The following is a 23,964-nucleotide window of genomic DNA, read 5'->3' as shown; positions in this document are numbered from 1 at the left end:
TCCTCCGGCCCCGCCCCTTCCGCGCCCGGCCCCGCCCCGCGCCGCCGGCTGCCCGCGCCGCCGCAGTGCCGGCAGCCGCCGAGCGCGCCAGGGGCTCAGCGCCTGCAGCGCCCGCCTTCTCTCCGGCGCCCGGCGCGGGCAGCCACGTGGACCGATCCGGCGCGCCGCTTCGCGTGCTTCCAGGGGGCTCCCCGCGTCTCCGCGCTCCCCCACGCCGCAGCTCCGTCCCCATGGCGGCCCTGGTGTTGGAAGATGGCTCGGTCCTGCGGGGCCAGCCCTTCGGGGCCGCCGTGTCGACGGCCGGCGAAGTAGGTAAGCAAGCCCGGGCGGGCGCCCACCTCATCGCCCCGCGCTGATGCTGCCCCTCTCCGCCCAGCCCGCCTGCCCGGACCCCGCCATCTTCCGGCCCTGTTCGGGGGCCATGGCCGGAGCCCCGCTGGGCAGCCCGCGCAGGGCGCGCGGGGCAGGGTTGCGAAGGGTGCCCTTGCGCGAGCCCAGCCCCGCCTCTGTCCTGCAGTGTTTCAGACCGGCATGGTCGGCTACCCCGAGGCCCTCACCGACCCCTCGTACGAAGCACAGATCCTGGTGCTGACGTACCCGCTCATCGGCAACTACGGCATCCCCAGGGACGAGCTGGATGAGTTCGGCCTCAGCAAGGTAGCCACGCCCCGTGCTCGCTCTCTCTGCGTGCCTGCTGGCTGGGCGCTGTGACCTCTCAGTCTAGTGACAGCGCTGGCACTCGGCCGGGCATCCCGGGGAGAAGGAGGGTACCCGCTGCAGAGCGCCGTCCTTGGGTTGGGGGTCGCAAAGTTCCCTGGGTGGCAAGGAGCGCCGTGCTGGGGGAGGAGCAGAGAGCTGCCCCCTGTGTTGGGGTCTTCAGGGCACCAGACATAGCTGAGATGAGTGGGTATTTAGCAAAGGCATGGCAAGAGGGGAGAGGCGAGGGTGTTACCCAGGTTGCCAAGAATGCAGAAGTAAGGAAAAAAATCCTGCAGAAAGGTTGGGTAACAGTGGACGCAGAGAGCCTTGGAGTCCAACCAGTGGAAGTGTTTTAGCAGTGGAGTCCTGTGTTGGGAGCATTGCATTAGGTTGACCTAAACTAGGGGCAAAGACACCGAGACCCCACCAGTGACAGTGGGTACAGCTTACCTGCAGCACCGGTGACACCTGGGCCCCCATACCTCGTCCTGTCTGGCTTTCTACATGTCAGTGGTATTCTTACCCCTCATAAGAAAACTCAGTTTCTTTTTACCGTGAGGTTTCCCCTCTTCCTTCCCTGCTATTTGGAAACTAAGTTACCCTGTGCGAGTTCAAGCCTTAAGGTGGTAGTGGAAGGCTGTGGGTGAAGCCACTGTTCATGATGCCGGCATCCCATATCAGAGTGCAGGTTCAAGGCCTGGCTGCTCCACTTCCTACCCAGCTCCCTGCTAATGTGTCTGGCAAGGCAGCAGATGATGGCCCCTGCCACCTACATGGGAGACCAGGATGGAGTTACTGGCTCTTGGCTCTGGCCTGACCCAGCCCTGCCTGAGGAAGGCTAGTATTCCTCAAAACTTGTTTTGTTTGAATTCCTGGTTTGTTGAGCCCTGAATTCTTTTTTTTTTCTTAAGATTTATTTATTTATTTGAAAGAGTTACACAGGGAGAGAAGGAGAGGCAGAGAGAGAGAGAGAGAGGTTTTCCATCCGCTGGTTCACTCCCCAATTGTCTGCAATAGCCAGAGCTGCGTCAATCTGAAGCCAGGAGCCAGAGCTTTTTCCGGGTCTCCCACGTGGGTACAGGGGCCCAAGGACTTGAGCCATCTGCTGCTTTCCCAGGCCAGAGCAGAGAGCTGGATCGGAAGTGGTGCAGCTGGGTCTTGAACCCTGAATTCTTAATTTGCCTTCCCAGTCACCTTGATGCTGGAGAGTTAGCTCTGGGAAAGGAACCACTGTCTTCATCATAAACCTTTATTTTTTTTGATAGATTTATTTATTTATTTATTTTGGAAAAGTCACAGAGGGAGAGACAGAGTTCTTCCACCTTCTGGTTCACTCCCCAGATGGTTGCGTCGGCCAGGGCTGGGCCAGGCCAAAGCCAGGAACCAGGAACTCCATCCAGGTCTCCCACGTGGGTGGCAGGGGCCCAAGCACTTGAGCCATCCTCTGCTGCCTTTCCCGGGCTGTCAGCTGAGAGCTGGATCGGAAGTGGAGTAGCTGGGACACACACCGGCATCCAGTGGCTTCAGACGCCAGCCCCCATCAAAAGTCTTTGAATGCATGACACTCTAGTTTGTAATGCAGTGTCCCTTGAATTTGGTTGGCGCATCAGTTGTCAACTTCATCAGCTCCAGGCACACGGCCAAAATGGAGTTTATAAAATAGACTGCTGAGACAAGGTGAGCACGTCCTCCCTACAGCCAGCACGATGCTTCTGAGGTGGGAGAGAGAGACGCGCTGTCAGTGCACCTGCACATGTGCGGTTTGCTCCAGCCGGCTGGGGAGGGTCCTGCCCTGCTGTTCTTCAGGTCCCTGAAGAGCAGGCTCAGCGTCCATCTGCCCTTACGCCTTTCTCCATGGAGCTGGATGCAGTTTAAATGTGTTGCTCCCTCCCACAGAAACTTCCTGTTTAATTATTAATTACTACCTCTTGATGAACAGATTTACATGATTTTTCTTTTTTTTTGAGAGGTAGAGTTCCTATCCACTGGTTCACCAAATGTCCACAACACGAGGTGACAGAGCAGGAAGCCAGGAGTCAGGAACTTGATCCAGATCTGTCCCGTGGGTGCAGGGACTCGGCTACTTGAGCCTTCGGCACTGCCTTCCTGGGTCTGCCTTAGCAGAAAGCTGGAACCAGGAGCCAGGGCAGGAACTGAACCCAGGCGTTCCCATGTGAGACACAGGCATCCTAACTGGCATCGTACCTGATAAGCCAAATAGCTACCCCCTTTTTTCTTTCTAAAAAGATTTATGTATTAGAAACAGTGACAGAATGGGAAAGAGAGAGATCTTCCATCCACTGGTTCATTGCCAAATGGCTGCAATAGCCAGAGCTGGATCAGGCCAGAGCCAAAAGCTAGTAACTTCACTTGGTCTCCCATATGGGTGGCAGGGGCCCAAGTCCTTGGGCCATCATCTGCTGCCTTCCTGGACACGTTAGCAGGAAGCTGGATAAGAAGTGCAGCAGCTGGGACTCTCTCCAAATGACCACAACAGCCAGGGCTGAGTCAGGCCTAAGCTAGGAATCAGGAGCCAGGTCCTCCCTGTGGGTAGCTGGAACCCAACCACTTGGGCCACCTTCTGCTGCTTTTCCCAGGCCATTACTAGGGAGCTAGGTTGAAAGTGGAGCAGCCAGGACACGAACCAGTGCCCGCATGGGTTGCCGGCATTGCAGCCTGTGGCTTTACCTGCTATACCACATTGCTGGCTCCATACCTACCTAACTTATCACGATTTTTTATCATGCTCAGTAATAAATATCTTGTTTATTTCCATGTCTCCTTGTTAGTTTTCTGGCTCCCTGAATTGGAACCTGGTGAGTGCAGGGACTTCATCCTTCGTTGCTTGCTGCCTCTTCCCCAGCTCTATTCTGTGGGCTGCACCTGGCGGGCACTTTGAAAATGTCTGATTGACACCACGTGCCAGGCACCTTGCTTTGGGGTTCCGTTTGGTAACAGAGACACAAATGCTTAAGTTGCAAAGAGGTGTGGGAATGAAATTAGATGAGCTTTAAAGAGGCACAGGTTTCCTAGGAGGGGAGATTTGTGATCTCAGTGTGGGATAAGTAAAAGGAAGGGACAGAGAAAAAGTCCTTGTAGTTCCTCCTGGGCCCAGGTGTTGAGTGTTTCACACTAGGGCTAGCACGGTTGGGAAAGGAGCTTTCTGTGAAGGTACAAGTGCTTGGTCTCTTAAAGCAATGGCAGAGTTTGGGGGTCCATGACTACAATGGGGAACGGGCCGTAGGAGATTCTCAATGATGGGATGCTCACCTCTCCTCTTCTCCCTCCAGTGGTTTGAGTCCTCGGGGATCCACGTGGCAGGACTGGTGGTGGGAGAGTGCTGCCCCACGCCGAGCCACTGGAGCGCCGCCTGCACCCTGCACGAGTGGCTGCAGCAGCATGGCATCCCGGGCCTGCAAGGTACAGTGACTCCCAGCACGGCTGTGTCGGCACAGCGCGGCCCACCTGGCGGGAAGAATCCAGGGGTCGTAGTCTGCTAGGGAAGGTTGGGATAGAAGGTTTGGAAAGTCTGGGGCTGGGGAACTGAACTATCGCTGAGATCGACGATTTCCATCGTACCAGAGAGAGAACAGTGTCAGGAACCCCTGGCTTCCTAAGGCTCCGCGGACAGTGAATCTCACCTTATCAATACCTCTACCACCTTAGATGATTTTGAAGGAAATCGTATCATTTCATCCTCAGATACTTCAGTATCTGTGTAAAAGGGATCTTTTATAAAACATGGCCACAATAATATTGTACTTTCAAAAATGTTAGTTATTCCATAATATCGTGCAAATATGCAGCCAATGGTTAAAATTTCCCTGATAATGATGTTGTCCTTCTTACTTAAATCTGGTTCTACACAAGGCCCCCACGTGGTATTTTGGTCGATGTGCAGTCTGTGGACTTTGTGATATGTGATGAAAGCGGTCGTCTGTCCTTAGGAGTGTCCCATAGTGGCCACTGGGTCGATTACATTCCTGTGGTGTCATTTACTGTATTTTCTCCCTTGATACTATTTCCTGTAAATGGATAGCCCTGGAGTCCTGGTTGAATTTCCCATGCGGTTTTATTGGCAAGAATACCTCACGGTACAGTGCTGCCATCGGGATGGCCCAGCTGTGCGTGGCCTAGGGTCCCGAGCAGAAGTGATGGAGGTGGGGGGATGCCCTCTCTAAGGCTGAGCTGTCTTACCAGGAGTGGACACCCGGGAGCTGACGAAGAAGTTACGGGAACAAGGGTCTCTGCTGGGGAAGCTGGTCCAGGATGGCACAGATCCTTCAACCCTGCCATTCTTGGACCCCAATGCCCGCCCCCTGGTCCCAGAGGTGTCCATTAAGGTACAGAGGTAGAGGGGGAGAGTGTGGCACACGGCAGGGGTGAATCAGGAGGGGGCTGATGTGGGCGTGTCTTACACCTGCTGCTCATGGCTGCCGCCTGTCACCCTTTGTTCCCCAGACCCCACAGGTGTTCAATGCAGGAGGTAGCCCTCGGATCCTGGCTCTGGACTGTGGCCTCAAGTATAACCAGATCCGCTGCCTTTGCCGGCGCGGGGCAGAAGTCACTGTAGTGCCCTGGGACACAGCATTGGACAGTCAGGGTGAGTAGCTGGGGCCAGTCCAGGACCTCAGAGCAGAGGCCTGGGTGGGAGATCTCTGACCCAGCTGCAGTGAAGAAGGGGGAGACCGGGGCTGCTGCTCTCTCTTGGGTCGGCTGCAGCTGTGTCTGTGCTGGTTAAAATCCTGGTTTTAACGTTTTGATCTTTTTGCCCACAACAGAGTATGAGGGCCTCTTCCTAAGCAATGGCCCGGGCGACCCTGCCTCCTACCCCAGTGTGGTGTCCACACTGAGCCGCGTCTTGTCTAAACCTAACCCCCGACCCATCTTCGGGATCTGCCTGGGACACCAGCTCTTGGCCCTAGCCATTGGGGCCAAGACTTACAAGATGAGGTGGGATTTGCTGGGGGGAAAAAGGGACCCATGCTTTTTGTTTTGGTGATTTATGTAATTGAAAGGCAGTGTTAGAAGTCTTCCATCCACTCGTTCACTCCTCCAAATGGCCACAGTGGCAAGGGCTGGGCCAGGCTGAAGCCAGGAGGCTGGAACTTCCTCTGGGTCTCCCACGTGGGTGCAGGGGCCCAAGGCCTAAGTGCTGGGGCCATCTTCTGCTTTCCCAGGTGTGTTAGCACTCATGGGATACCAGCTGGCGTCACAGAGGGTGGCTTAACCTGCTGCCCGGGGCCCACACTTGTGACATGAGGGGTGGGACGTCTCTGGAATCGGAAGAGCTGGTGTTGAATAGCATGGAAACAGGAGGGGGCTAGTGAGGGTAGCGAGAGCTGGCTTTGGTGCAGTGGTGAAGGGGGGCTGAGGGACCTGCGACTCGGCATCGCTTCCATCTCCAGATATGGGAACCGAGGGCATAACCAGCCCTGCCTGCTGGTGGGCTCCGGGCGCTGCTTCCTGACATCCCAGAACCACGGATTTGCCGTGGAAACAGACTCGCTGCCAGCAGGCTGGGCGCCTCTCTTCACCAACGCCAACGATCGATCCAACGAGGGCATTGTGCACGACAGCCTGCCCTTCTTCAGGTGAGCCTGCGCCGTGGGGGCCCTGGGGCTGGGCGTCTGTAGCCTCAGAGCCCCGGGGACCTCAACGGTGAGAAAGCGAAGCACAGCAGCAGACCCAAGTCCTCTGTCCCACTGCCCGCCCCGAGGCCGCCAGTGACCAGCGTGGCCTCATGAGCCGATCTCCTCAACAGTGTCCAGTTTCACCCAGAGCACCAAGCCGGCCCTTCAGATATGGAGCTGCTTTTCGATATCTTTCTGGAAACTGTGAAAGAGGCCTCAGCCGGGAACCCTGGGGGCCGGACAGGTAAGGCCCTAGATCGCGCTGGCTTGTGGACCTGAGGCCCGAGCTGGCTCTAGGATGGACACAGATGGCTGTCCCCCAGCAGGCTCCTGTTTGGGAGGCTAAGGGGTGGGGTGGGCCAAGCCAAGATCCCTGGTGCTGCTTCCATTGAAACTAAAGTCCCGAGTGCTGGCTTCTGGTCCTCGCTCTGCCCCTCACACCAGGTGCTTCGCTGGTTCTGTGAACACATGAATCTAGAAGACTTCAGATCCCACTCAGCTCTGCCAATTTGTGACTTTTGCCTCCACAGTTCGCGAACGGCTGGCTGAGCGCCTGTGTCCCCCTGGGGTCCCCACCCCAGGCTCTGGCCTCCCACCACCACGAAAGGTGCTGATCCTGGGCTCAGGGGGCCTCTCCATCGGCCAGGCGGGAGAGTTTGACTATTCGGGCTCTCAGGTAGGTGGGGAACGGCCAGCCCCACCCTCTGGGTGCCTGGCCCTTGGGAGTGGACGGAGGCTAAAGAGGAGAGAGGGCCAAAGCATGAACCCAGGGTGGAGGGAGGAACTTGGGCGGGGTGGGGGGCAGGGGCTGGGGGATGCATAGAGACCCGAGGCGGTGAGGAATGGAAGTCGGAAGGGAGGGGGAAGTGCTGGCCCGGGGGCTCAGGGAGCGTGCCCGTCGTCTTAGGCAATCAAGGCCCTGAAGGAGGAAAACATCCAGACCTTGCTAATCAACCCCAACATCGCCACGGTGCAGACCTCTCAGGGGCTGGCCGACAAGGTCTACTTCCTTCCCATCACGCCGCACTACGTGACCCAGGTAGGACCGGCGTGCGGCTGGCCTGCAGAGGGGACTCTGAACAGGCCAGGGGCACTCAGTGCCTGGGACGTCCCTCTCCCACCGCAGGTGATACGCAACGAGCGCCCGGATGGCGTGCTACTGACCTTCGGCGGCCAGACAGCTCTGAACTGTGGCGTAGAGCTGACCAAGGCCGGAGTACTGGCCCGGTATGGGGTCCGGGTGCTGGGCACACCCGTGGAGACCATTGAGCTGACTGAGGACCGACGGGCCTTCGCGGCTCGGATGGCAGAGATTGGGGAGCATGTGGCCCCCAGTGAGGCGGCGAGCTCTCTTGAACAGGTTCGGGACGTGGCCGGGCACGGGGCGGGTGGTGTCGTCATCTTTATATCCTGGGTGCCTTGGGTCTAGGCAGCAGGAAATGATGTGTGTGTCTCTCCCCCTCCCTGCAGGCCCAGGCGGCTGCCAAGCGGCTGGGGTACCCCGTGCTGGTCCGGGCAGCCTTTGCCCTGGGTGGCCTGGGCTCTGGCTTCGCTTCTAATAAGGAGGAACTCTCTGCTCTGGTGGCCCCAGCTTTCGCCCATACCAGCCAAGTGCTGGTAGACAAATCCCTGAAGGGCTGGAAGGAGATTGAGTACGAGGTGGTGAGAGACGCCTACGGCAGCTGTGTCACGGTGAGTGCTGGGGGTGGGACAGGGTGCATCCAGAGACCTGGGCTGAGGTCTTCTAGGACTCAGGGTCCTTCAGACCCTAGCTAGGGGCAGTCCCAGAGATAACAAAACAGGCCCCCAGGGTGCGGCCTCCCACCTCCCCTTGGCAGTGACCGCCCTCCGGGGCTCGCTGTCATTCGCAGGTGTGTAACATGGAAAACTTGGACCCACTGGGCATCCACACTGGGGAATCCATTGTGGTGGCCCCGAGCCAGACGCTGAACGACAGGGAGTATCAGCTGCTGCGGCAGACAGCCATCAAGGTGACCCAGCACCTGGGAATCGTTGGGGAGTGCAACGTGCAGTACGCCTTGAACCCCGAGTCTGAACAGGTGAGCCTCCCGGCTGTGTTGTCGCCTCTTCCTCAAGGCTCTGAGGACCCTGGAGTGGATGCTGGGTCTCTGTGGTAGGCTGGGACCTTCGGGAGGGCCCTGTGGCGTCCGTCCTGCTTTTCCTAGGCAGGGCCTCCAGCCCAGGAGGTTGATTCTTTCTCTCTGTTCTCTTTGCAGTATTACATCATCGAAGTGAATGCCAGACTCTCTCGCAGCTCTGCCCTGGCCAGTAAGGCCACCGGCTATCCACTGGCCTACGTGGCAGCCAAGCTGGCTTTGGGCATTCCTCTGCCTGAGCTCAGGTACAGGGGTGGGGGAGAAATTGGTGGTGGTAAGAGTGGGGACTGGAAGAACATACTCACGGGATGGGGAGCGTGGAGAGGGCATTGGCTTGGGTTTGTGGGGGTGGAGAGGCCACCTTGAGGCTGACCACCTCCACCACCCCAGGAACTCCGTGACGGGGGGAACGGCAGCCTTCGAGCCCAGCCTGGATTACTGCGTGGTGAAGATTCCTCGCTGGGACCTCAGCAAATTCCTGCGCGTCAGCACCAAGATCGGGAGCTGCATGAAGAGTGTTGGTGAGAGCCGGGCCCAGACCACACCCCGGGAGCCCCGGGCCGAGGCGGGAGCCCGTCAGAGCTCCCTGGCGCGGCCTTCCAGCTCCCGCGTTGGGCGCTTGGAAGGGGTTTCTCGGAGCTAATAGGGACATTGCAAGTGAAGACAGTGGAAGTCCTCTGCGGTCTGCCCTGCAATACGGACTTCCCGGGAATGGGGTGCCAGCGCTCTGACCATCTGTCCTCTCTTGGGTTACAAATTAGTGTGCTGGGTACTCAAAGGAAGAAAGTGGCTTGACTGCAGGCCAGAGGGGAGTTGTGGCACAGCCAAGAACTGAGAGCTAGCCTCGGTTCCCCGCTGCGTGTGCTCTGTCCCGTCACGTTGCCTGTCCTCGGAGACAGTCCTAAGAGCTCCTCCCATACCTCCCCGTGGCCTCGTCACTTGCCTGTGACACCGGGGACACTTTGTTCCCTGTGCTGGTGTGAGCAGTGGTGTTCCAGGGGAGCGGGCACCGCCGGTGTCCTGGGAGCCCTCCTCAGTCTGAGCGAGGGCCGTCGGCAGCCACTCGCGACACCGCTGCTCTGCCACTTTCCGCCGCGGTCGCCCGCCGATCAAGGTGTTCTCTGACATAGAGTTAGGGTCCGAGCAGGCCCTCGGAGAGCTGGATGAGTGAACGGTCATCCAGGCAGCGGCGGCAGGGCGTGGTGGGTTGGGCTGGTGAGCGTGCTGCTTTGTGGTAGTTTGCCCTTTACAGCAGTGCAACCCAAGCAGCAGGTGGGTGTCCCCGACGGGGCGCGGCCAGCCTGACGGGGAGAGCGCTTCATCGCGCGCTCAGTTCCACTGCAGGCCTTGGTGGCCTTTAAACAAGGACGTCTCCGCTCAGAAATTATTTCCGAATCTTCAGAAATCCTCCAAGACTGCCAAGCGGTTCCTTCTGGAGTGAATTTCTGTTACATGACAATGAAGACAAACATGGGAATGGAGCCATCATGGAATTAGGGCTAAAGGAGGTGGGGCGCAGGCAGCACAGCCACAGACCGATTCCGGGCCGCGAGACAGCGAGGCGTCGCTATCCGTTCAGGTGTTCTTCAGATGAGAGCCCTCACTTTGTGCAAGTTTTATTACGCAAGTAAGAAACATGAATCTGAAAAATGAGGAAAGATAGTTTAGCCAAAGGAAAATACGATCTTGCCATCAGCAGAAATCACCCACAATGATCATGCCCACAGCTTAGAAGGCTGGGTTGTAAAGCGCAGAAAAAGCAAGGCCGTGAGGTTTGTCTTCCCTGTCGCCCTGGTGTGTTTCTGGAAATTTCTTCCGAACCTCGGAAAACGTCACGGCCTCCCCTGTACTGGTCCACGCTGCAAAGCTGGCCGTCCTTCTGCAAGTCAGCAGTCCAGTTATGGGGAACCGCACAGGAATTAGACTGGTGCTGTGTGAGGGCGCACAGCATCGTGGGAACGTGCTGGTGACGAGGAAGAAAGCAAGATGCAGAGTGCACATGGGGAAAGTCCAGGAAGAAAAATTATTCTAAGGACAGTTGGCTCTGGATGGATCAGAGAGCTAGGATCATCTTATTATCCAGAGTTTTCAAAATTCTAAAGTGAGATGGAGGACCTTTTTTTTTCTGCCAAGGGCCATTTGAATAGAACATCATTCATGGACCATAAAAAATTACCGGCTTAAAAGCTGGCCTGCTATAGAAGTATTGAATTTTGAGAGCCACCTGCGGGCCAGACCAAATGATTTCACAGGCCTTACTCCACCTGTGGTCGAGTTCCCCACCCTGTGTGGAAGGACAGGACCAGTGCTGGATGTGAGAACCTCCCGGAAACGTCATGGCAAACCGTGGGTGCCCTGGGCAGCGCACGCCGCCTCCGTTGCCTCCAGGCCCTCATTCCTCCCTCCTGTTCCGCCAGGTGAAGTCATGGGCATTGGGCGTTCCTTTGAGGAGGCCTTCCAGAAAGCCCTGCGCATGGTGGATGAGAACTGTGTGGGTTTTGATCACACCGTGAAGCCAGTCAGTGATATGGTAAGTAGCACCCATCAAGTGCACCCTACTTCTCTGTCCTGGGCCAGGAGCTGCTGGCCAGTGAGAGTAACAGTCGTTGTCACTGGACATTGGCTGAGAGTTCTGTGTTAACGTGAAGATGGACTATTAGACTTGTTTTTGCAAATAAGGCCGCAGGCTTGGAGAGGTTCTGGAAGTTGCTCAAAGCCAGCAAGGGGGCCAGATTTTGCCAGGTTTCTGAGTGCACAGCCTGTGCTCCGGCACACGGCTTCCCTCCCGTAATGCGGCAGGAGTCACCCAAGCTCCCAGGCTTTTGAACATGCTGACTTGACAGTGTGTTTGGGAATGTGTTTGCTTAGCATTCATTTTCTGGATTTCTTTGTTTTCATGAGAAACAAGGGGAAAGAGTTCCCGTCCCCGGGTTCCCTCTCCAGATGCCTGCAATGGCTGGAGTTGGTCTGAGTCAAAGCTAGAAATTGGGAATTCAATCCAGCCCTCCCACGGGGGTGGCAGGAACCCAAGCACTTGAGCTGCGGGCGCTGCCTCCCAGGTCTGCTTTAGTAGGAGTAGGTAAGGCCCCGGTCTAGAGTGGACACCAGGTCCCCAGCAAGGGGGCGGGTGTCTTCACCCCGGGCCAAGCTCCGCCCCTTCTTTATTGAGCCTTCTGACCCCTCCTACCCCCGCACAATTCTTTCTGTGTCCTCCTGCCTGTCTGCTCCCCTTCAGGAGCTAGAGACGCCAACAGATAAGCGGATCTTTGTGGTGGCCGCTGCCCTGTGGGCGGGTTACTCGGTGGAGCGCCTGTACGAGCTCACCCGCATCGACCGCTGGTTCCTGCACCGGATGAAGCGCATCGTAGCACACGCCCAGCTGCTGGAGCAGCACCGAGGGCAGCCTCTGCCGCCGAACCTGCTGCACCAGGCCAAATGCCTTGGCTTCTCGGACAAGCAGATTGCCCTTGCCGTTCTGAGGTCAGAGAGGGCGGTGAGGGCCTCGGGCTGAGAGTGTAGGGAGAGGGAGGGCGTGGGGAGCTCGGAGGCGGCCAGCCTCGACCCCTGATCCCTGCCCTGGGACCTCGCCCCCAGGGCCCGTGTCCCTGACCCTGCTTCTCCTTTAGCACAGAGCTGGCTGTTCGCAAGCTGCGTCAGGAGCTGGGGATCTGCCCAGCAGTGAAACAGATCGACACGGTTGCAGCCGAGTGGCCAGCCCAGACGAATTACCTGTACCTGACCTACTGGGGCAACAGCCACGACCTCACCTTCCAGACGCCTCACGTCCTCGTCCTGGGCTCCGGCGTCTACCGGATCGGCTCCAGCGTCGAGTTCGACTGGTGTGCCGTGGGCTGCATCCAGCAGCTGCGAAAGGTCTGGGGGTTGACCTTTCACCCCAGCGTCTCTGCGGCTGTGCTCGGCGCTGGCCAGACACCCATCCTGCCGCACTGCTTCTGTCGCAGAGCTCTGGGCTGCATCTCCCCAGCACCTGGACTTCCTCCCTCCCCAGCTAGGAAGCTGGGTGGGCGCTCTGAAGCAGGGGCTCTGGCTGGGTTCCTCCGGGCTCTCCCCCCCACCCATTGCTGACTGTCTTCCCCCCGCTATTGCAGATGGGCTACAAGACCATCATGGTGAACTACAACCCGGAGACCGTTAGCACCGACTATGACATGTGCGATCGACTGTACTTCGACGAGATCTCTTTCGAGGTGCGAAGGACCGGGGCTGCCCTGTAGCCTGGGTGGCCAGGACCAAGCTGCCTGACCCAAGAGTCTTTTGGAGCTTGGAGTGAGGGGCCAGGGCACGAGAAGGCGCTCACCCCTGACCCCTTTGGTTGCCGCTCTCTGTTTCTCCCCGCCGCACTACAGGTGGTGATGGACATCTATGAACTAGAAAACCCCGAAGGTGTGATCCTGTCCATGGGCGGGCAGCTGCCCAACAACATGGCCATGGCTTTGCACCGGCAGCAGTGCCGGGTGCTGGGCACCTCCCCTGAAGCCATTGACTCTGCTGAGAACCGATTCAAGTTCTCTCGGCTCCTCGACACCATCGGCATCAGTCAGCCCCAGTGGAGGGAGCTCAGCGATCTAGAGGTAGGCCGGGGGCCAGGGCCTCGTGGGCGGCCGGGCGGTGTCGGTGCAGGAGCGTGGCCAGCCAGCTAACCCCCCTGCCTCCCTCAGTCTGCGCGCCAGTTCTGTCAGACCGTGGGGTACCCCTGCGTGGTCCGCCCCTCCTACGTGCTGAGCGGGGCTGCCATGAACGTGGCCTACACCGACGGGGACCTGGAGCGCTTCCTGAGCAGCGCAGCAGCCGTCTCCAAGGAGCACCCCGTGGTCATCTCCAAGTTCATCCAGGAGGCCAAGGTGAGAGTCTGCAGGCAAAGGAGCCCCGGGGCAGCCCCCTCCCTGTGGTCCTGGGTTTGCAGGTGCCGTGCACTGGAAAGGTGGGTTGTGTTGGGGCCACTGGAGGGAGGGAGACATGGCCTTGCCCTACGCACACTGTGCGTGTCCCCCCCGCTAGGAGATTGACGTGGACGCCGTGGCCTGCGATGGTGTGGTGGCAGCCATTGCCATCTCTGAGCACGTGGAGAACGCAGGTGTGCATTCAGGCGATGCCACGCTGGTGACGCCCCCACAAGACATCACCGCCAAAACCCTGGAGCGGATCAAAGCCATCGTGCACGCAGTGGGGCAGGAGCTGCAGGTCACAGGACCCTTCAACCTGCAGCTCATCGCCAAGGTAATCAGGCTCCAGGGAGGGGCGAGAGGCCACGGCTCCTTCACGCTCCGTGCTGGCCGCAGCACCACAGAGCCCTGCGGTGTGTGTCTCCTGATGACCCCTGCTGTCTCCGAGCCTGGAGGGAGGGGTGGCAGAGACGCCCGCAGCGCTGTGAGACTGGCAGTCACCCCAAGCGAGGGGCCGTGCAGGCAGGTGGAGCAGTCGTCAGCGAGCGCAGAGGTCTGACCGGCCCCTCTCTGCCCAGGACGACCAGCTGAAGGTCATCGAGTGCAACGTGCGTGTCTCCCGCTCCTTCCCCTTTGTCTCCAAGACGCTGGGTGTGGACCTCGTAGCCCTGGCCACACGGGTCATCATGGGAGAAAAGGTGGAACCCGTGGGGCTCATGACTGGCTCTGGAGTCGTGGGGGTGAAGGTGAGGAGGCCCAGCCCCCGGCGCTGGTGGACAGACCCTGGGGAGGGTTCCCTCGGCTCGCGGAGCTGCCAGCCCGCAGGTAACTGGGCTCCCGCGGGTGAGCACACGGTCCCTGCGTGCTTCCTCTCCAGCTGGGCCCCCGCTCACTGTTACGGACCAGCCTGTGGTAAACGTGCAGAATCCAGGGGCTATAGGAGGGGGCTGAGGGCAGGGGCGGGTGGGCTGAGCAGGGGCAGAGGGAAGCAGTGGAGCTCACGGCAGCAGGGGGAGGGCGCCTGGGCCCCTCACACTGGGCCCCATCTCGCCTGCCCCTCAGGTGCCTCAGTTCTCCTTCTCTCGCCTGGCGGGGGCAGACGTGGTGCTGGGAGTGGAGATGACCAGCACCGGGGAGGTGGCCTGCTTTGGGGAGAGCCGCTGCGAGGCCTACCTGAAGGCCATGCTGAGCACCGGCTTCAAGATCCCCAAGAAGAACATCCTGCTCACCATTGGCAGCTACAAGGTACCGGGGCCCCGGCGGACAGGCTCTGCTCCCCAGGCCGGGGCTGACCTGGAGGTGGGAGGCGGGAGAAGCACAAGCTCCTCACTGCCCCGCTTGGTCTTAGAACAAAAGTGAGCTGCTCCCAACCGTGCGGCTGCTGGAGAGTCTGGGCTACAGCCTCTACGCCAGCCTGGGCACAGCTGACTTCTACACGGAGCACGGCGTCAAGGTACGGCCCCGACCGCCTGCCCCTGCGTTTGTCTTTGTCCTGGAGGAGAGAGAGTGAGTGTGAGTGTGTGTGTGTTCTATGTGTATTGAATGTGAACAAGTAGGATAGACCAGAAGGAGGGAGGGCATTTGGTGCAGCAGCCAAGATGCCACTTGGGAGGCCTGTATCCGGTATCCAGGTGCCCGGGTTCAAGACCCACCTCTGCTTCCAGTTCCAGCTTGCTAAGGTGCACCCTGGGAGGCAGCAGTGGTAAAGACTCGAGTCCTCGGGTCCCTGCCACCTGTGTCAGAGACCCAGCCCGAGTCCCAAGCTCTTGGCTTTGGCCTGACCCAGCCTACTTTGTTATGGGCATTTGGGGAGTGAACCAGTGGACGCAAGATCTCTTTTCTCTGCCCTTCAGATACATTTTAAAAATTAACTTTTTTTTTTTTTTAAGAGAAATAAAGTGCCGTGCAAAGACTCCACCGCTATTAACATTCTACTATTTTTCCTTCTGGCATTTTATCTGCATGGACTTGCGTGTGAGCTCCTGCTGCCCAGTCCTTGCAACAACCTGTCTTACTATTCCACGCAGTCCAGATTCTCTGCTGTCAAGCAATGACATTTTGCCCATAACTAATAGAGGCAGCCCTCAGCCCCTAACTTCTGGGTCCTGCGTCTCCTCATCGTGGGCTCTCAGGCCTGCTGCCCTCCTCCAGATGGCCTTCCTGATCCCTGCCAGGCTCAGGTTGGCCCTGACCTTGGCTCCCGGCCGGCAGGTAACAGCTGTGGACTGGCACTTCGAGGAGGCCGTGGATGGGGAGTGCCCGCCGCAGCGAAGCATCTTGGAGCAGCTGGCCGAGAATCACTTTGAGCTGGTGATTAACCTGTCCATGCGTGGGGCTGGCGGCCGGCGCCTCTCTTCCTTTGTCACCAAGGGCTACCGCACCCGCCGCCTGGCCGCCGACTTCTCCGTGCCCCTCATCATCGACATCAAGTGCACCAAACTCTTTGTGGAGGTAGCTGAGAGCCCTGTGCTGGTGGTGGGGAGCACGACCTCCTGGGGGTCGGGAAATGTCCAGTGAGACGGCCATGCTCACGGTGAAGATGCATGGGTGTAGAGAGGCGGGACATGGGTTAGGGGAAAGCCAGGCCCCACCCACGGCTCCCAGGATCACCCTGCCCCTCCGTCAGAGCCAGCCGTGCCCTCCCCTTGCAGGCCCTGGGCCAGATCGGGCCCGCCCCTCCTCTGAAGGTGCACGTTGACTGCATGACCTCTCAGAAGCTTGTGCGCCTACCTGGTAAGGGCAGCTTTGTGGGGGGCTTGGCTTGGACATGGGGTCAGCAGGTGCAGCCACCCTCAGTGGGGCCTGCTCTGTGCACTGGACTGCGTAGACTCGGGCCCAGAACCCACCTTGCTCTGAGCTTTCTCGTTCCTTGGTTCACAGAGCCCTCGAGTGAGCAGCCTTGTCCCCCTCCTCACCTCGGTTGCTGCTGACTTCCCTGCCACCCCAACTCAGTGCCTGGTGAGCGTCCCTCCCATTTCTGAATCTGCCTCTAATCTTGCCACCACCACGTCTTCCCAGGGCTGATTGATGTCCATGTGCACCTGCGGGAGCCAGGAGGCACGCACAAGGAGGACTTTGCCTCGGGCACTGCTGCTGCCCTGGCTGGGGGCGTCACCATGGTGTGCGCCATGCCGAATACCCGGCCCCCCATCATCGATGCACCTGCCCTGGCCCTGGCCCAGAAGGTGAGCCGCAGCACTCCCACTTCCTGCCATCAGAGCTCCTGGTGCCGGGGTGGCCTGTGTGGGCCTAGCTGCCAGTGACCTCTCCTGTGTGTCCTCTCCAGTTGGCAGAGGCTGGCGCCCGCTGTGACTTTGCCCTGTTCCTGGGAGCCTCATCCGAAAACGCAGGGACCCTGGGCGCCGTGGCTGGGTCTGCCGCAGGGCTGAAGCTCTACCTCAATGAGACCTTCTCCGAGCTGCGGCTGGACAGCGTGGCCCAGTGGATGGAGGTGGGAGATGCACCCAGGAGGGCCAGGGCGGGCGGCCCCGGGCGTGCGGAGAAGCAGGGCCTCCCTCACCGTCTCTCTCCACGCCCAGCACTTCGAGACATGGCCTGCCCACCTCCCCATCGTGGCCCACGCAGAGCGGCAGAGCGTTGCCGCCGTCCTCATGGTGGCTCAGCTGACCGAGCGCCCCGTGCACATTTGTCACGTGGCACGGAAGGAGGAGGTGAGTGTGCAGCAGGGTCCTGGTCCCAGTGACGCCAAAGGTCAGGGTGTCCTCGGGGCAGGGGAGGGCAGGAGGACGTGTTGCCAGCCTCCCTGCCCCGCTGGCTGCAGCTCTCCCAGAAGGGATCCTGGCCACGGGGACTCTGCAGGGCTGGGTGGGTGAAAGGCGCCGCCTCCGGACTTCCACGCTCTCCCCCAGATCCTGCTGATCAAAGCCGCGAAAGCGCGAGGGCTGCCGGTGACCTGCGAGGTGGCACCGCACCACCTGTTCCTGAGCCGCGATGACCTGGAGCGCCTGGGGCCTGGCAAGGGCGAGGTGCGGCCCGAGCTTGGCTCCCGCCAGGACGTGGAGGCCCTCTGGGAGAACATGGATGTCATCGACTGCTTTGCCTCAGACCACGGTGAGAGGGCCCAGTGGGCACCTGCTCTACACAGCTCAAGTCGCGGGGCAGTGCCTGCCAGAGGATGGGCCCCATGAGCCCCCAGGCTCGGATGTGGCGCCTGGTCTTTGACCGGGGGTGGGGGTGGGGGGGTTCTGTGGGAGTGGGCAGGCAGAAGAGCACAAGTACGAACCGGAGAAAGCACAGGCAGGAGGTGTGGGCCCCAGGGGGTCAGCAGCCCACGCCCCGGAACACCAGCGAGAGGCTTGGAGGTTGCCGGAAGTGCAGTGCTAAGGCAGTGTGGCTTCCCGACGGGCAGGTGCCCGGCCCCGCGGTAATGCTCTCTTCCCCTCAGCCCCCCACACCCTGGAGGAGAAGTGCGGGCCCAGGCCTCCCCCTGGCTTCCCAGGGCTGGAGACCATGCTGCCGCTGCTGCTGACAGCCGTGAGCGAGGGCCGGCTCAGCCTGGACGACCTGCTGCAGCGGCTGCACCACAATCCGCGGAGGATCTTCCACCTGCCTCCCCAGGAGGACACCTACGTGGAGGTGCAGCACGAGGGCCCCGAGCCGGCCTCTCCAGCCCCGGGCGCGGTCTGTTCCCCCGCACGGCCTTTCCCTAGTCTAACCCGTGACCCTCTGGGCAGGTGGACCTGGAGCACGAGTGGACAGTCCCCAGCCACATGCCCTTCTCCAAGGCCCACTGGACTCCCTTTGAAGGGCAGAAGGTGAAGGGCACCGTCCGCCGTGTGGTGCTGCGAGGGGAGGTGGCCTACATCGACGGGCAGGTATGCGTGTGACACCGCCGGTCCTCCGCGGCCTCTTCCACGGCGCTGCCCTTTGCTTCCTTCCCTTCCCAGCAGGCCTGCAGGGCCTTGCTCCCCAGCACCTGGTGCGCTCTGCTCCAGCCGTACTCACCTGCCCTGCCCCCTGCCTGCAGGTGCTGGTGCCTCCGGGCTATGGACAGGACGTTCGGAAGTGGCCACAGGGCGCTGCTCCCCAGCTCCAGCCCCCAGCCCCTGCCTCCAGTGAGATGACCACGGTACTTGCCCTGCTTCTGGGTCAGGGCCACTTGGAGGAGACCCGGGGTGGCAGCTGAACACTGTGACTGCTGGTCCCGGGCAGAAGGCTCCAAGCCTGGCGGTGGAGTCCTCACCACCTGCCTCCGTGCAGTGTGGGGGTAGCTGGCGGTGTCGGGGCTCCCCTGAGAAACGCAAGCCCACGGCCACGCCCAGCCCAGGCAGCCAAGTCGCTCTGGGGACTCTGTCGCCGGCCGAGCAGTTTGTCTGCTGCCTGAGACGACACCCTGAGAACGGGCGCTGGGGGAGATACTGGGAGCCGCAGGGCAGGCGTGGGGGTTGGTGGCCTTCCCTGAGGGGAAGCTGGGGCTTGGGTCTGCAACTGTTCAAAACATGGTGCCAACACTGCCCTTGCAGACTCCCGAGAGGCCCCGACGGGGCGTCCAAGGACTTCCCGACAGCCGCTTCCACCTGCCACCCCGGATCCACAGGGCCTCCGACCCAGGGCTGCCAGGTAGGAGCGCTGTTCCCATGACTCAGAAGCGTGGGGACGGTCCTCTCCCACCCGGCGTCCAGGCTCGCCGAGGCAGGCGCCTCCTCTCTGCCTGTGACCCTGGACCCGCCCCATGCCCCCTGCCCCCTGCCCTTGCCCGGATGAGCCGCCGCTGCTTCTCACAGGCCCTTTTTTGTTGTGGGCAGCCACGTTCCTCCGCCTGGGAGCTGGGACCCCCCGGGGCAGCAGAGTGTGGGGTAAAGCCCTGGTTTTGGTTTTGGTGTGAGCCTGGCTGTTCTCTTGCCTACCACCCCTTTGCCAACTGGGAAGGCCCTGGGAGGGCACCGTGTTCCCACACAGCACAGCCCCCAGGGCATCCTGGGTCTGTCCCCAGAGCCGCTGCTGTCCTTCCTGGCCTCCCCTAACCTGCTGTGGTTCCTGAGGCGGGAGGTGGGTTAACCCGTGCACTGCCAGCCTGTGCCTGGGAAGGGGGGTGCGCTTTCCGAACCTCTGCCGCAAACGCGTCCCTGCCCTGTTGGCCCCTTTGCAGCTGAGGATCCCAAGGAGAAGCCCTCTCGGAAGGCAGCTGAGCCAGGTGAGAGGCGCCCCCCCGCACGCACTCCCCGTGGGGGCCCCTGCCGTCTGGCCCAGGGTGGGCGAGCCCTCTGACCAGCCTCTTCTGCCCCATCCCTCACTGCAGAGCTGATGGGAACCCCTGATGGCACCTGCTACCCTCCACCACCAGTTCCCAGACAGGCATCGCCCCAGAACCTGGGGGCCCCCGGCCTGCTGCACCCCCAGACCTCACCCCTGCTGCACTCACTAGTGGGCCAACATATCCTGTCTGTCAAGCAGTTCACCAAGGATCAGGTGCTGGGGGAGGGAGAATGGTGGTGGCACCCGGAGCTTTGAGGACTCGCGAAGCTGGGGCAGGGTCTCTGGGGGCCGCGCACCGCCTCCCCGGCTGACACGGGGTCTCTCGCAGATGTCTCACCTGTTCAATGTGGCGCACACTCTGCGGATGATGGTGCAGAAGGAGAGGAGCCTCGACATCCTCAAGGTCAGGGTCAGGGCCTGGGGCTGGGGCCAGCCGTCCCCACAGGGACGGCCGTGCCGCGGTCAGAGTGGGTCGTCCTGCCCTGCCGTCAGGTCCCCTCGTGACTGCAGACCCTGCACTGTCAGCTTGGCCCTCTCTGCTCTGTCACACGCTCCCTGTGTTCTCCCTCCCCACTGGGGCAGCTGCCCCTCTGCCCACGAGCGCCGCCATCCGGCCTGTGCTGTGTAGTTACAGGAGAGCGCCGTGGTGTCCCCACTCCCAGGTCAGGGGCTCTTGGGAGTCAAGAGTGGCAGCGGTGGTGGGACCCCCAAGGTCGCGGCAGACCACAAGGAGGCCTGGGTGGGGCAGGGGCGGCAGTGGCACACACACACCCCCTTCATACCTGCCGTCTCCCCAGGGGAAGGTCATGGCCTCCATGTTCTACGAGGTGAGCACACGGACCAGCAGCTCCTTTGCCGCGGCCATGGCGCGGCTGGGGGGCGCAGTGCTCGGCTTCTCGGAGGCCACGTCCTCTGTGCAGAAGGGCGAGTCGCTGGCCGACTCCGTGCAGACCATGAGCTGCTACGCGGACGTCGTCGTGCTCCGGCACCCCCAGCCCGGTGCCGTGGAGGTGAGGCCAGCCCGGGTCCCGAGCTGGGGACACGGGGCAGTTCTGCCCAGGCTTTTCTGTGCCCACGCGTCTCAGGCTGGGCCGGGCAGGCGGGGGGACCAGGAAGAGTAAGGCAGAGGCCTGAGCCTCAGGCACCAGCACCCTCCTCGTCTCGTTCCCGCAGCTGGCGGCCAAGCACTGCCGGAGGCCGGTGATCAACGCCGGGGACGGGGTTGGCGAGCACCCCACCCAGGCCCTGCTGGACATCTTCACCATCCGGGAGGAGCTGGGCACTGTCAACGGCATGACGGTGAGGGCGGGGCTGGGGAGGCTGGCAGCGCAGGCCCGGTTTCTGCAGCGGAGGGCCTGCTGGGAGCTCTGAGCGGGGGGGCCAGGGCTGCACAGGCTGGGGTCCTGTTGTTGACTGGGTTCCTCCCCAGATCACCATGGTGGGGGACCTGAAGCACGGGCGCACCGTGCACTCCCTGGCCTGCCTGCTCACCCAGTACCGCGTCAGCCTGCGCTACGTGGCGCCCCCCAGCCTGCGCATGCCATCCAGCGTGTGGGACTTTGTGGCGTCCCGCGGCACCAAGCAGGTGAGACCCTCGGGGTGTGGCCCGGAGGTTGGGGGCCAGGCATCGGGCGGCAAGAGCCCACCCTTTCATTCACCTGGCTCCCTCCCCCCCCCCCCCCCCGCCCCCCAGGAGGAGTTTGAGAGCATCGAGGAAGCACTGCCTGACACCGACGTGCTCTACATGACCCGGATCCAGAAGGAGCGGTTCGGCTCTGCCCAGGAGTATGAATCTGTGAGTGCCTGAGGCTGAGCACAGGCGGGGCGGGGCCACATGTGGGCCCAGAGGGCGCCCTTCGGAGTTGGCCCGCCTCCTCTGTGGCCAGCCCTGCCCTGAGGTGCTAACGGGCCCCGCCCTGCCTTGCAGTGCTTCGGTCAGTTCATCCTCACTCCCCACATCATGACCCGGGCCAAGAAGAAGATGGTGGTGATGCACCCCATGCCCCGAGTCAACGAGATAAGGTGACCCTCAGCGACGGCGGGGCCGGGGGGGGGGGGGGGGCGGGGCCTGGCTGGGCTGTAACCCTCGTGCTTCTCTTGCAGCGTGGAGGTGGACTCGGACCCCCGGGCGGCCTACTTCCGCCAGGCCGAGAACGGCATGTACATCCGCATGGCTCTGTTAGCCACCGTGCTGGGCCGTTTCTAGGGCCTGGCGAGGAACCCCGTGCCCCCCACGGGGGCAGCGCTCCTGGTAGATGGTCGGGAGCGTCCAGAAGCTCACATGCAGCTGCCTCGTGTGGGCGCACTCAGACGCTGGGGCCCCCACCGGCCCTGCTTCCACGGCTGCACCCCGCTGTGCAGTCGCTTTTCTACTGACATTAATAAACAGCTGAGCTGCCTCTGGGTCCTGCTTCCTCGTGAGTAGGGGCATGGGGTGCCGAGTGCAGTAGACAGAGCTCTGTGTGAGGAAATCAAGAGTGGATTCCCAGGTTACACACAGGCCCGCTGGGCAGGCCTGGGCTGGTTTGTGGCTCCTGGGACTCAGGCAGGAACATGTGGTCCCGTGTCACACTGAGGTCAGAGCCAGAGTCCAACCTCCTCCCCCTGTTAAGTCGCACGCGGAGTCCTGGCAGCTCTGCCTTCTTCCTGGTGCTGGGAGGACGCCCGGGTCCCAGTAGAAGGAAGGCTGAGCGCTGGGCTCCGGCCCTTCCTCCTGCCTTCTCATTCTCGCTTGTCCATTGCGTCCTCAGCTTGGGCACTGGCACTGCAGGCCAAGGCAGCTGGGACACTTGCATCCCGTAGCAGAGTTTCAAGGATGCAGCGCCGCTTCTGCTTCCGGTCCAGCTTCCTGCTGAGTGCCTGGAAGGCAGTGGATGATGGCCCAAGTGCTCGGACTCCTGCCACCTGCTTAAAAGACCCCAGTGGAGTGCTGGCTTCGGGCTGACCCAGCCGTGCTTGTCTTGGGCATTTGGGGAGTGAACCAGCAGATGGAAGATTCTCTCTCTCTCTCTCTTTGTCCCTCTGCCTTTTAAGTAAACTTTTTAAAAGCACCTCACCCTGGAGTCCTCCAGCCGCCGTCGCCGTGGAGCCCTCCTGCCACCATGCCCAGGGGCCTCTGCTGGCTGGGACTAAGGAGCACTTCGGCTCGGACCCTGGGGAGGAGCGTGTGCAGAGCAGCGCCTGTGGCTGTGGGGAGGACTCCAGCAAGCAGCTCTTCATTCCCTCATCTTCAGTAGCACAGAAAGATCTGTCTTGTTCCAGCAAACTGGAACTTAGCTCCTGCTGGGTACCAAGCACCCTGTGCAGTGGGAGTTTAAGAACAAGCAAGGTGATTCTCGCCCTCAATTCATAGCCTCAAGTCAAAGGCATCCGGTGGGGGCCAGTGCTGTGGCGCAGCAGGTAAAGCCGCTGCCTGCAGTGATAACGTCCTATGTGGGTGCCGGTTCCAGTCCCAGCTGCTCCACTTCTGATGCAGCTCTCTGCTGTGGCCTGGGAAAGCAGATGGCCCAAGTGCTTGGGCCCCTGCACCTGCAAGGGAGACCTGGAAGAAGCTCTTGGTTCCTGGTTTTGGATTAGCCCAGCTCCAGCTGTTGTGGCCATTTGGGGAGTGAACCAGTGGATGGAAGATCTCTCTGCCTCTGCCTCTTTGTGACTCTTTCAAATAAATAAACCTTTAAAAAAAAAAAAAAAAGGCATCCAGTGACACCTACAGATTAAACTGCTTCCCAGTGGTCCGCGCTACTCCAGCACCGTTCAGCAAGAACTGGCTTTTCCCAAGGACTGTTCCCATGGTAGAGATGGAGAAGGAGAAGGACCACTCCTGACAGCCTGGTCTGCCAAGGAGCTCTGTGCACACTCTGATTCCAAGGCACCCCAACCCTGCAGCCGTCTGATAGAGGAGACGCTCGGAGAAGCCAGTGGGTGGCTGGCGAGACATGCACGGCACAGCTTGGCTTCAATCCACCCTTCTATTAAAAATGGAAAGGGAATGGTCATTTCTGGCTTTAGAGCATCAGGAACCAGCTAAGCAGCAGAAGCTAAGTGTACAGTCCCCTGTGGGGAAGCGGTCCGCCCAGGAGGCAGTGCAGGATGAGCTTGGCAGGTGCACGGCACAGCTGAACCTGAGGACGGGATCACAAGTGTGGGTCAGGAGACACTGGCCCGGCAGGGGCTCCCACGTGCTTTTGTTGGGATTGGGAGTCGGACCCCCCCTGGGTCTGGATGTGGACTTCAGTGTTCATTTATAGCCACAGGTGGGAGCTGGGCAGGAGGCCAAGTCTGCCAGAGCTGTGATCTCTCCAGTCCCACTGTGCGCCCCTTGCAGTCTGCAAACCCCGATCCTGGCTGGTTCTGTCTCCAGTACTGGAGGGCCTTTATGAGTTGGGAAATCGTCGC

At 60.8% G+C, this 23,964-nt stretch overlaps 1 protein-coding gene across 2 annotated transcripts; it reads left to right on the top strand.

The window, feature by feature from the left end:
• Positions 1-53: 53 nt before the first annotated feature.
• Positions 54-21,968, top strand: CAD (carbamoyl-phosphate synthetase 2, aspartate transcarbamylase, and dihydroorotase). Of its 2 annotated transcripts, XM_051843065.2 has the most exons (45): positions 54-312; positions 518-657; positions 3,990-4,119; positions 4,900-5,042; positions 5,161-5,302; positions 5,481-5,652; positions 6,108-6,293; positions 6,464-6,576; positions 6,863-7,008; positions 7,240-7,371; positions 7,459-7,692; positions 7,803-8,024; positions 8,204-8,392; positions 8,570-8,694; positions 8,840-8,970; positions 10,867-10,979; positions 11,685-11,929; positions 12,076-12,322; positions 12,559-12,657; positions 12,817-13,041; positions 13,129-13,311; positions 13,469-13,687; positions 13,932-14,099; positions 14,416-14,598; positions 14,702-14,806; positions 15,565-15,804; positions 16,005-16,086; positions 16,372-16,538; positions 16,640-16,804; positions 16,893-17,024; positions 17,223-17,424; positions 17,759-17,949; positions 18,048-18,188; positions 18,341-18,442; positions 18,837-18,933; positions 19,119-19,169; positions 19,463-19,507; positions 19,613-19,782; positions 19,898-19,972; positions 20,367-20,579; positions 20,743-20,868; positions 20,999-21,154; positions 21,263-21,364; positions 21,497-21,591; positions 21,673-21,968. In XM_051843065.2, exons 1-45 carry the CDS (start codon positions 231-233, stop codon positions 21,773-21,775), a joined length of 6,729 nt encoding a protein of 2,242 aa, XP_051699025.2. In that variant the 5' UTR covers positions 54-230; the 3' UTR covers positions 21,776-21,968. The 2 variants fall into 2 exon arrangements, with proteins under 2 accessions (XP_051699025.2, XP_051699026.2); XM_051843066.2 differs by lacking the exon at positions 19,119-19,169 and having other exon boundaries at positions 87-312.
• The last annotated feature ends 1,996 nt before the right edge of the window (positions 21,969-23,964 follow it).

This window comes from Oryctolagus cuniculus, chromosome 2 (genome assembly GCF_964237555.1).
Source record: "Oryctolagus cuniculus chromosome 2, mOryCun1.1, whole genome shotgun sequence".
In the NCBI taxonomy this organism is placed as follows: domain Eukaryota; kingdom Metazoa; phylum Chordata; class Mammalia; order Lagomorpha; family Leporidae; genus Oryctolagus; species Oryctolagus cuniculus.
This window is presented reverse-complemented; position numbering and strand designations above follow the sequence as displayed.

Excerpts from the sequence above, each read along its gene's own strand:
- CAD (XM_051843065.2), top strand. The coding sequence starts at position 231 with ATGGCGGCCCTGGTGTTGGAAGATGGCTCGGTCCTGCGGGGCCAGCCC. Across the intron at positions 17,025-17,222 it reads ACGTGGCACGGAAGGAGGAG|ATCCTGCTGATCAAAGCCGC; the intron begins GTGAGTGTGCAG and ends GCTCTCCCCCAG. Across the intron at positions 18,189-18,340 it reads TGGCCTACATCGACGGGCAG|GTGCTGGTGCCTCCGGGCTA; the intron begins GTATGCGTGTGA and ends CCCTGCCTGCAG.